Source organism: Dermacentor albipictus, chromosome 7 (assembly GCF_038994185.2).
Source record: "Dermacentor albipictus isolate Rhodes 1998 colony chromosome 7, USDA_Dalb.pri_finalv2, whole genome shotgun sequence".
NCBI lineage: Eukaryota > Metazoa > Arthropoda > Arachnida > Ixodida > Ixodidae > Dermacentor > Dermacentor albipictus.
In genome coordinates, this window is record NC_091827.1 from 140,494,148 (window position 1) to 140,506,826 (window position 12,679).

Genomic DNA, 12,679 nt, shown 5'->3' on the forward strand with positions numbered 1-12,679 from the left:
TATCACCTTTTTATTCTGCTGTGTGACCAAACATCAAATAACTTTATTTAGTCTTACCTAAATGACTATTGATTTCTCACGCAGTGCCGTTCTTACCTGATGTATTTGTGAAATTTGAATCATGTGTTATGAAACGCAAGTTTTTTTTATTTCCGGACATTTTTCCGCTTATCTTCGAGATGTTTTTTGTTTCTTTGGTTTGCTTATTTGTATGGGTCTATTAAATCTGGTGAACTTCGTCGTTCATATCATTCCTTCTACACATAAATATATTTTTGTTCATTCTTTGCACGCTAGTGCCGAGAGTTTTACGTTGTCTTGCATTCATCGTGAGAACTGCGTTTCGTGAGTTTTCAAAAATAAGGAAATGATGGGGTTTTACGTTCCAGAGCCAGAATCTGATTATGAGGCAGACAGTAGTGGGGGACTACGAAAATTTGGACCACATAGGGTTTTTTAACGCGCACCTAACTCTAATTGCCCAGGTGTTATCGCATTTCGGCACCATCGAAATGCGGTCACCTGGGCCAGGACTCCATCCCGCTATCTCGTGATTAGCAACCCAACACCATAGCCACTATGCAACCACGACGGCTGTTTGTGAGTTTTGCCTTTGTTTATATGATTGGGATTCAATGCACACGTGAAGTGTAAAAAAAGCATAACACGTAAAACTGCATGCAGGGCGACGCCCAGAACTCTTGCGCGAGCTGTGATATGGAATTGTTAAGGATGCGCAAAATAGCCGGATGGTTCCTTCCAAGTACTCACCTATGTTTACCTTTGCCCGGTCTTCATCTGTCAAAAAAAAAGAAGCAGAACAGCAGACCCATTTTCACCATGACAGTTGGAAAACAGTGCTCGAACACGATGATTTTGTTTTCGCTATAGTATTTAGAGCTGCTGCACTATTTCTTATCTACTTTTATGCGATATGTTCTAGATGGCCCATGGGATATAGTTTTTCTCAAATGAGTACGACGTGCACATGCATATCCCAGAAGAGCTTCCAATGCCCCCAATTTTATTATTTTGCGTTATTTATAAATGAAAATACATTTCATAATGAATTCAAAGAAACTGATGCGACGATGCATGCTTTTCCTTTCCTATCATGTGAAATGACTCGAGTTGAAGTCGCATTGCTGATTGCCGCTGTACGGCGCCAACCAATTCCAACTAGCGCCCACCAATTTCCTGATTTCATCCCCCCGCCTAACCTTTTACCACTCTCGTCTGCGCTTCCCTCCTCTTGGCACTGTTAAGAATGGCGAGCTGCAAGGCAAGATTGCCACCCAGTTATGACTGGGCGACACGACGCGCATCCCCCACTGTTAAGAATGGCGAGCTGCAAGGCAAGATTGCCACCCAGTTACGACTGGGCGACACGACGCGCATCTCCCCCTCACCGTCGCTGCAGCTAGGAGGCGTTCGAAGAAGCGGCCTTTGTGCTGAAAACCGCCTCCTTCCACCAGCCCCATCGACATTGTGACGGAACGAGTTCGGTGTGCGAACAATGGTTCCGGAGTTCTCCAACGCGGACCTGATCTGATACGCATGGACAAGCTGCCGCGGGAAAGCCGTATTTTGGTGCTTCCCATGCCTCGGCGTGACGCAAGTCAACGAGCTACCCACGATTGGCACCGATACTTCCCGGAACGGCACCCCGCCAACGCCGTCGTCGGGCATCAGAGCGCGGTTGCCTTTGTGTCTGTAAACTGACCTGCAGAGCAGCGGCGAGTTGGTGATGAGTAAACGAACAGTCGCCGCGTCGTAGGACCGGCGGATCGAGTGTATAAAAACTGTGGTTGTGCGAATGCTGAGACACTTCTCTTGAGCAGTCATGTTAGACTGACACACTTCTCTCATGCAGTCATGTTGGACTGACACTCTTCTTTTTCAAGCAGTCATGTTAGACTGATTTAATTTCTGTAAATAAACCCATATTCCTCGTTCTCGATGAGAAGCAGTTCTTCACTTCATCTACGTCCTCAGCGTAAATAAGTTGGACGACGGCATGGGCCAGCTACCTTCGAATTCATGTCGTACATGAATTCGTACATGAGTCTTGGCAAAGGACCACGAGCGATGGGATTAAGCCCCCAATCCTGACAACTGGCTGACAGCGGTGAGATGGACTTTGCGACATGGTGCTGTGTCTGCGGTGAGTGCTCGGTTTTTGCTTTGACACTCTAGACTTCATTTTGGGGTTGTTCTGTTTAGAACAGTAGGGAAGCTAGATTGTTGTGTGTTAGCTAGGCTGTGTTTTCCTAGCTAGATTTAGAGAGCAGAATCAAGGCAGTAAAGCAGCAGTCATGGAGTTAAGGACACTGGTGAGAGACGAGTTGTTGATTGTTGGTGAGGAACTGGGCCTAGATGTACGCAAGAAAATGCTCAAATCGGAATTATTGGAGCTAATTTCCAATCAGGCCAGTGAGGAAGATTTTGAAATGGGAATGGAACTTCTCAAAAAGAGAGAGAAAGGGGAAAGGGAAAGAGAAGAACGGGACAGAGAAAAACGAGAGAGAGAGAGAGGAACGGGATAAAGATCGCGAGTTAAGAAAAATGCAACTGGAACTTGAAAGCAAACGTTTGGAGTTGTCTCAAGGAAGTGAAGGCGCTCTGGGACGATCAAGTGAGGCAGAATCGTACCGCATGGACAGGCTATTGACACGTGTACTTATCTTTATCGGGCGACACGTTCTGCCGCTTAGCAAATGTTATCACACAGCGCGGGACGCGCCTGCATTTATCCGAAGTTTCTGGAAAGTTGTCGATGCTTCTATCCGTTGTCTGTTGTCCCCGAACCTTGTGTTATCTGATATCATCGCTTGACGCGAATGATGTAGAACTTTGTAGAAGGCATGTGGATCCCGACGACTAGTCTGGAACATTCGACGACTGCTGTATAAAAGCAGACGCGCTTGACCCGCTGATCAGATTTACGACGATCGCCGACTGTGTTCGCCGCTCTCGTTGTGCTTTAAGTGTAGCGTGTTTTGTGGGCACAGGTTCGCCCAATAAAAGCTAGTTTTTGCCTTTCACAGTATTGCTACTGTGTTCTTTGACGTCACGACCACGTGACACTATTAAAGCCATTTGAGGTCGGGACCGACATAGGCTTGTTCCTTAGCTATTTTGAAAGGACTTGCGAGAAGATGAACTTCGGTCCGAGTTCATGGCCACAGCGGTTGCTGTCTATGTTGCCGTGTGAGGCGGCGGAAGTAATCGCCAGAATGAGTGTGCAGGATGCATATGATTATGCAAAAGTTAAGGCTAGTCTCCTAAAGAAATACCGCCTTTCAGCCGAAGCTTTTCGGCAAAGGTTTAGGAGCACAGGCAAGAAAGATAGTGAGGGCTATCCGGAGTTTGCATATATATATAGTCGAGTGGCTTAAAAGCGCGGAAGCGTACGACAGCAGAGACATGGTCATTGAATGCATGTGTCTAGAGCAGTTTTACAAAACCACCCTCCAAGCTGTGAAACTGTGGGTACAAGACAGAGGTAATGTAAACACTGTGGAAAGGGCGGCTGAATCAGCCGAAGAGTACGCAACCCGCAGAAAGTTTAACGCCGAGGAGTGAAACTGGGACGGTCGAAATGGACCGCGGAAACCATTTCCGTTCAAAAAGGGTGCGCAAACTAGACGATCAGAGCCTGTAGACATGGCGGAAAAGCCCGCAGAAAAGAGCGAGGAGAAACTTAATGGAGAAACCGCACAAAAAGAACAGAAAAGAAAATTCGAATCTGATAGACCAATTCGCTGTTACAAATGCCACAAACTGGGACATATAGCTGTAAACTGCGAGAAGTCTAGCGTAGTTTTTCCTACGTGTAGGAAAAAGATGAGAATATGGAACTTTTAAGTCCATATCTCCACGACCTGCAAGTTAATGGAAAACCATGCCGAGTGCTAAGAGACAGTGCCGCAACGCTGGACATTGTCCATCCGTCTTACGTGACGGTAGATGACTTCACCGGAGAAGTAGCATGGATAAAACAGGTTGTAGAAGAACACAGCGTCTGTCTGCCCATTGCCAAAGTCAAAATCAGTGGACCATTCGGGGAGGTAGAAACTGAGGCTGCAGTTTCCAAATTTTTGTCACTGCAGTATCCCTACATCTTTTCGAATCGTTCGAATCAGTTACTGCATGACAGAGGGCTCAAACTGGGAGAAGGCATAGTACAGGCATTGACCCGAGGCCAAGCTCGTAAGATCGCGGCGCTTTCGGCTGAAAATGCTCAAGCTCCTCCAGCGGAAGCAGAAAAGGGGACAACTTCAATACCCGAATCCGAGCTAGGCCCGAGGGACAAAAGAACAGTTGAGGAGAGCCTGCCAGCTGACCAGCTCAATGAAAGCGTAGCACTAGAGTGTCAGAGTTCTAGCCTGCAGGAAGAGCAAGTAGACGCGCTCACAAGCGAGACAGGGTCGTTATTATCATCGGTCTCAAAGAACTTTGATCAACTCTTACGCGTGGATAGAGAGTCACTGGCAGCTTAGCAAAAGAATGATGAGAGCTTAGCTAAATTACATGACACAGCTAAAGAAGGCATTGATAGGCGCAACGTAACGATACATGAGAGAGGAGGATTGTTGTATCGGCATTACAGAGATCGAAAGGGTAGGATTTTAGATCAGTTAGTCATACCTAGTAGGTATAGGGAGGACCTTTTGAGTCTTTGTCATGGAAATGGGTGGTCCGGCCACCTAGGCATAAATAAATCAAAGGAAAGATTGCTCATGGAATACTACTGGCCTGGCTGTTTCAAAGATGTAGAAAACGTTGTAAGATCATGCAACGCCTGCCAGCGTTCTGGTAAACCAGGAGAGACATGGAAAGCTCCACTGAAGGTAGTGCCCTTAATAACAGAGCCTTTCAGACGACTTGTAATAGACACGGTAGGGCCTCTTCCAAAAACAAAATCAGGCTACAGGTACTTGTTTACCATGCTGTGTCCGGCTACCAAGTTTCCAGAAGCAATCCCTTTGAAAGAGCTCAGCTCCACCGAAGTAGTAGACGCGCATTTGACAGTGTTTGCACGAGTTGGGTTTCCAGAAGAAATTCAGGCAGATCCAGGGTCAGTATTCACGAGCGCATTGACTTCCACATTCTTGCAAAAGTGCGGGGTAAAGTTAATACACAGTTCTGTCTATCACCCTCAGTCAAACAGTGTAGAGAGGTGGCATTCGGTGCTTAAGCGAGTTTTGCGTGCGCTCTCTTACGAGCACAAGGAGGACTGGGAGAACTGTCTGCCGGCAACTTTGTTTGCTTTGCGAACGGTTCCACATGAAGCGACAGGGTTCTCACCAGCAGAACTAGTGTATGGGAGGACACTCCGTTCTCCACTGAGAATGTTAAGAGAGATGTGGGAGGAAAGAGGGGAGAGTCCAACAGTGGTTGAATACGTGCTAAATTTACTGGAACGGCTAAGCGCAACCCAAGAACTAGTCGGAAAGAACATGGCAATAGCTCAAAAGAACGCCAAAGTCTATTACGACAAGAATGCGAGGCTTCGTACGTTTAAAGCCGGCTTAACGATGAAAGCGGAAAAGTGTAGGTTTGGTTGTTCGCAGGTTACTTATCTGGGCCATGTTGTCGGTCAGGACATCAGACGGCCGGCTGAGCTGAAAATAGCTACGATTGGAGAATTTTCTCAGCCGCGCACGAAAACGGACCTTCGTTCAATTTTGGGACTTGTGGGGTACTATCAATGGTACATTCCGAATTACTCGCAATTGGCAAGTCCATTAACAGACGCCCTCCGAAAGGGAGCACCGAGTAACGTACACTGGGATAAGCACAAAGAGAACGCTTTCCAAAGTTTGAAAACGCTATTGGTTTCTCGTCCTGTGCTTCGCGCGCCAGACTACATAAAGGAATTCATAGTTCAATGCGACGCAAGCGACAGAGGTATGGGCGTGGTACATAGTCAGGTCGGCGACGATAACGAGGAGCATCCTATCCTCTATGCCAGCCGTAAACTAAATGTAAGGGAGGAAGCCTACAGCGCTTCAGAGAAGGAATGCGCTTGTTTGGTTTGGGCCGCCAAGAAGTTGTTGTGTTACTTGTACGGAGCGAATTTCATCTTCGAGACCGACCACTGTCCTCTGAAGTGGCTCAATCAAATGTCACACAAAAACGGCCGCTTGCTCCGATGGAGCCTCACTCTCCAAGAGTACAACTTCTCCGTTAGATATAAGAAGGGAAAGTTGCATAGCAATGCGGATGGTTTGAGCAGGCTAATTTGAATTCTGCGTTTGAGGGTCCCGCCTAAATTTTATGGTTACTAGTGTTAACTTTATTAGGCGAAGACGATACCCTCTCATTTAGCAGAATTCCCTCCATGATTGCTGAATTTGTCAGCAGGAATTTGCTTCAGAAATTGGCATAGCGAAATGCAGCATTTTTTTGTTTCTGCACTTATGTTGTTTTTTTTTGAAGCCTAGCGAGTCTAAAGTGAGAGCCAATGCGCGTCATCTCGGCGCCGAGCCGTGTTGTGGGGTACATTTTGCAGTTGCCTGTCCTTGTTGGATGTTTTGGGGCGGTGACATCAATACACAAGTGGTCACTGTGAGCCAAGACATCAATCCCCCCTGACCACCAGCCGTTCTCTTCCTGCCTAGCGGTTGTCAGCGCTAGACAGACGAGATTTTTCGGGCCACGGAGGCGCTGTTAAGAATGGAGAGCTGCAAGGCAAGATTGCCACCCAGTTACGACTGGGCGACACGACGCACATCCCCCACTGTTAAGAATGGCGAGCTGCAAGGCAAGATTGCCACCCAGTTACGACTGGGCGACACGACGCGCATCTCCCCCTCAGCGTTGCAGCTAGGAGGCGTTCGAAGAAGCGGCCTTTGTGCTGAGAACCGCCTCCTTCCACCAGCCCCGTCGACATTGTGACGGAACGAGTTCGGTGTGCGAACAATGGTTCCGGAGTTTTCCAGCGCGGACCTGATCTGATACGCATGGACAAGCTGCCGCGGGAAAGCCATATTTTGGTGCTTCCCATGCCTCGGCGTGACGCAAGACAACGAGCTACCCACGATTGGCACCGATACTTCCCGGAACGGCACCCCTCCAACGCCGTCGTTTGGGCATCGGAATGTGTGTGCCTTTGTGTACGTAAACTGTTCTGCGGAGCGGCAGCAAGTTGGCGATGAGTAAACGAACAGTCACGGCCTCGTATGGCCGGCGGACCGAGTGTATAAAAACTGTTGTTGTGCGAATGCTGGACATACTTCTCTTGAGCAGCCATGTTAGACTGACACCCTTCTCTCATGCAGTCATGTTGGACTGACACTCTTCTTTTTCAAGCAGTCATGTTAGACTGATTTAATTTCTGTAAATAAACCCATATTCCTCGCTCTCGATGAGATGCAGTTCTTCACTTCATCGACGTCTTCAACGTAAATAAGTTGGACGACGGCATGGGCCAGCTACCTTCGAATTCATGTCGTACTCCAATCTTGGCAAAGGACCACGAGCGATGGGATTGAGCCCCCAATCCTGACAGCACACCTTCTGTAACGATAATGGTCCGCCGGTTATCTGGATCCGACAATGTCGACAATGATCCGACGATCAGGATCCCGCAATGTTTGCCGTATGCACTCGAACGCATTCTTATTCTTCAGTGAATTTCCTTCTCATTATCAGGGCTCCCTTTGAGTAATTGACCTAGGTAACTGTGCTCTTTCACAGACTCTTGAGGCTGGCTGGAGATCCTGAACTCTTGTTCTCTTGCCCGACTATTCATGATAATCTTTCACTTGTTCGTATTGTTACGTACGAAGACGCAGATCAAAAGCTATATACAAGTACATTTACAAAGAAATACGCGGCACTTGGCCAAGAGGCAAGAGGCCGCGCTAGCCTGCAATCGTCGTCGTCGTCTTCACACTGCTCGCCTCTTCGTCATCGCAAATACTGTTCCGCAGCACTACCACGGGTGGCAAAAGCGCCATCCCGAAGCCACTAAAGGCCGGACTCGAAAGCAGTGTAGCAGGCCTTGAGCCTACTGACGTGCACGACATCACTAGATGCCAGAGTAGATGAGGAGAGGACGAGGTTGAACTCAAAGGAGTAATTTCGTCCTCTGAAAGTCTGACGTGACGAGACGCCGACCACAGGAGCACGATCGCACCAGGCGAAAGCTGTCCGTCACGATGGCGGGCGTTGTACAGACACTGCTGAGTGGTGTGCGAGGCCGTCAGTCGAGTACAGGCAAGGTGGCGTTCATGGTCGGCGAGGGTGATGACGTCACGCGCATACTCGCTTGTAGAGATCGCAGCAGGAGTAAGTGCCGCGTCTAGGGGCAGGGTCGGTTCGCCACCGTATAGTAGATAAATCGAAGAAAATCCAGAGGTGTCGTGCCGGGAAGAATTATACGCAAATGTAATGCAAGGAAGGGAAATGTCCCAGTCGTGGTGGCCCTTCGAAACGTACTTGGAGAGCATATCGGTAAGAGTACGGTTTAACTGCTCTGTCAGGCCATTGGTTTGAGGATGGTATGAGGTAGTCAGCTTGTGTTGAATGGAGCAGGAACGCACTATGCCGGCGATAACTTTCGAGAGGTAGTTACGACCGCGGTCAGTAAGCAGCTGTCGCAAGGCGCCATGAAGCAAGGTAATGTCACGCAAGAGAAAGTCCGCGACGTCAGTTGCGCAACTTATAATAATATAATCTTTATTTCTCTCTTTCCACAGAATACAGAATGAGAGCAGACATAAGAGTAAAAGCCACATGCAGCGGCTTGAAAAAAACCGCATTACGTCCCAGATGACAGTATGACGAGGAAACAGCTTAGTCATGAAAACGCAGAGAAATACTAGAAACATTGGAATACATTGCGAAATTTGTGGCCGTACAAGGACAAAAATACAGCAGGGATCAGTAAGAAAATATACGTATAAAATTTACAACAGCCTTAGTGCATTTGTTAACATTGTGCGATGTAAGAAACAATAGCGCGACATACAAAAACAGAATGAAACACCATACATTAGTGCAGGAGCGGCAAAACACTAATTAACCTATTTTTAGATATTTCTTCCACTGAGATGTTATTACGTTCAAGTGTGTTAAGGTAACAGGGAAGTTTATAGGCGCTTGATTGAAATCGGTGCATAGTCCGACAAAAAGGTATATACCAAGCGGTGCAACGGTGTACATTGTACGTGGGCACATGGCTTTGAAGGTTGAATTGTGTCAACATATCTGCGTTGCTTGTTCTAATAGCGTTCTTGTACATAAGAATTAATCTGAAGGCATAAAGATTAGGCACTTGAATGACGTTAAACTCGCAATAATAGCTTTCCGTGTGGGCATACCATGGTATGTTAGCAATGAATCTTATCGCACGTTTCTGAGTAACAATTATCTTGGATAAATTATGCTTCCTACTTGTGCCCCAGACAGTGTGGCAATAGTTAAGTATTGGAACTAAGAAAGCGTTGTAGAATAATAGTTTCATTCTTGTTGATAGCCAATACCGTTGACGACATAGCACCCCATTCACTTTGTTCATTTTTGATCGTATGTTATAAATTAGGGCATCCCAATTGTGTGATTTCGAGAAGGTTACTCCCAGACATTTGATCGTACGCACGATTTCAATATCATTGTTCCTAAACCTAAGCATAATATATTTTACAACTTTGTTTTTCGCTTGAAATACTATGGCTTCAGTTTTGCGTGTGTTCACGTTTAGGAGATTTTCCTGCGACCACTGACACATGTATTGTCACTTGACACAGGTATTGTAACTTGTAGGGAGAGCCCGCCTGAAAGCGTATCGGGTGGCGTAATCACTTGTGACGGCTACCCATTTGTTCCCAAAGGATGACGTGGGTAACGAACCGAGGAGGTCTAATGCAACACAAAATGGATCCACAGGGACGGTGATCGGCTGGAGATAACCGGCAGGTAGCACCTGAGGTGTTTTCCGACGCAAGCAGGGATCACAGGCAGCAACATAGCGTCGGACGGAGTGAGCGAGACCAGGCCAATAGAAGCGGCGGCGGACGCGGTTGTACGTGCGGGTTACCTGAAGATGTCGTGGGTGGTTCGACGAGTTGATGCTATACTCTGCATCGCGGACAGCGGTTGCTCTTGGGTGCGGACACACGCCCACTGTGTGCCCTGCCCTCCAGCAGCGCAGAACCGACTCTCCTAATCCCCCACCCGCCGCTACGGCTCCCTCTGTCAGACCCCCCTCTGCGCCGCAGGCATCTAACCTTCCGTACAAGCAACGTCCCCCACCAGGAATCCCCCCCAGAAGCGCCGTGCGCAGACTGACGGTAGCGGAGAAAATTCCCAAAACGGGACCACTTCCATGACAGACTTTGCAAAAGCTATCCAAAGCATGCAACAAAGCCTCATGGCCATTCAGAAAGACAATGCCGCCTGGATGACAAATATAGCTAATAGACTCACGGCGCTTGAGAAACGGCAAGGCACCCAGGAAGCAACCGTGTCTCAGATACAAACTCAGCTCAATGGGCTGCTAGCTTCAAATTCTACAACCTCGGCCTCCGTAGCCGAGTCCCTTCACAGTGATCATCATGGTAGCACGGCCTAACGGGGCCGTGGTATGGCAGTGGAACTGCCGGAGTAGTAGGACTAAGCGCAGCAACCTCCAACTGCACCTACAGTCCCTGCCCACAGATCAAACGCCCACAATCATAGCACTTCAAGAAACACAAGGGCCCGCAAAGCTCCTTAATTACACACCTTTGCAGATAGCCAATGCGACCTCCAGCAGGGTAGCCACATTGGTACACCGAAATTATACAGCTACGCTCCATCCACTTGATATTCCGGACATTGATGGAGTGCTCATGGAACTTCTTCCCCAACACAAACACGACACCAGTCTGTTTGTGCTCAACACCTACAGCCCCCCCAAGGGCCCTGCATCCCCGCTATTAACGGCGATACGTAAAACCTTAGACATTTGCGGAAGGAACCCATTAGTAATAGCGGGCGACTTCAACGCGAACCACACTGCCTGGGGATACAGAAAGAACTGCCGGAAGAGTACCACGTTTTGTACACTCATCCGAAATGAGGGGCTCTCGCTCCTCAACGATCTTAATTTTCCCACAAGGATCGGCAACAGTGTCCTACATAACACAAACCCGGACCTTACTCTCACTAAGCACATACGCAATGGTACATGGCTCAATACGCTCAACTAATTGGGCAGTGACCACTTCATCCTTAGCACCTACATCCATACCCGTGCGGTCTCCAAGACATAACGCTGCCAAGTCGCCATCACTGACTGGGACAGGTTTCGAAGGATTAGAGCAGCCGCACCTGAAACCGTCGATAACCTGGACACGTGGGTGCAGCAACTAATGGCAGATACCACAATGGCCACATCCCAGGTACCAACCCGTCAGACTCAGAACTCGCAGACAGTAGGCTATTACACATGTGGGAGGCACACAACAGTTTTCAGAAACGCTGGCTAAGAAATAAGCACAATCGCAAACTCAAAACCCGAATCACGGCCCTTGTCAGGGAAATAGAACAGCACGCAACACAGCTAACACGCCGACAGTGGGGCAGCTCTGTGACCGCATGAGTGCAAATTTAGGCCTACAGGACACGTGGTCATTCCTGCGATGCCTGCTAAACCCAGAAAATGGCAAGATCCAACAGCGCAAGAGTCTTTCACGGCTGCTTCACAGCAACCCAGCGGATGACAAAGCACTACTGGAGTCTCTGCAAACCCTATATCTGGCGGACCGCACAAGGGTGCCCTTACCTCCTTGCACCGGCCAGGACAATCCAGAACTAGATGCAGACATCACTGTCTGGGAAGTCCGCGCAGCCTTACATAAGCTCAGAACCACATCCGCTCCAAGGGAGGATAACATCACGAACAAAGCCCTTCGAAACCTTGATGACAGGTCGATACAGGCGATAACCCAACTCTTTAACTCGCACTGGGCCGCAGGAACCCTCCTACCACAGTGGACCCATGCAAAGATAACCTTTATTCCCAAGCCAGGGAAGCCGCTAGATCTAAAAACCTACGTCCGACTTCACTCACTTCATGTCTAGGTAAGCTCTTCGAACATGTCATGCTAGAAAGACTCCAACAGCATATGCAAACACATAATCTCTTCCCTCACACAATGATTGGCTTCCGCGGGAATCTATCCACGTAAGACGTCATGCTTCAGCTCTCTGAAGAAGTCCTGCACTTCCGGCATGCCAAACGCACAAGAGCCATACTAGCACTCGACCTGACCAAGGCCTTTGACAATGTGGAACATACCGCAGTGCTGAACGCCTTATCCGATCTACACGTAGGCGGGAGAACTTACGCCTATGTCACAGCTTTCCTGCAGGCCAGGACTGCGGTCCTTACTATGGGAGACCTGACAACAGACAAGGTCCATCTGGGTAGCAGAGGCACACCGCAAGGGTCAGTGCTCTCGCCACTTCTCTTCAACCTTACTCTCATTCCCATGGCCAGAGACCTGGCAAATATTCCCAACCTCTCGCACTCCCTGTATGCAGATGATATTGCCTTGTGGACCACTACAGGCAGCATAGGCGACATGGAGGCGACCTTACAAGCGGGGGCCGATGTGGTGGTGGAGCGGGCTATGGCAATAGGTCTCGCGTGCTCCCCCACCAAGTCAGAACTTCTTGTTCTTCA

General features: G+C 48.5%; 1 protein-coding gene across 1 annotated transcript in view; it reads right to left on the minus strand.

Annotated features, from left to right (window-relative positions):
- Positions 1-12,679, minus strand: part of LOC139047299 (uncharacterized) — a 1,527,628-nt gene that overhangs the window by 1,098,361 nt on the left and 416,588 nt on the right. The window contains exon 9 of the mRNA XM_070521114.1: positions 772-798. Coding sequence (XP_070377215.1) covers positions 772-798 — 27 coding nt within the window. The remainder of the gene's footprint in view (positions 1-771; positions 799-12,679) is intronic.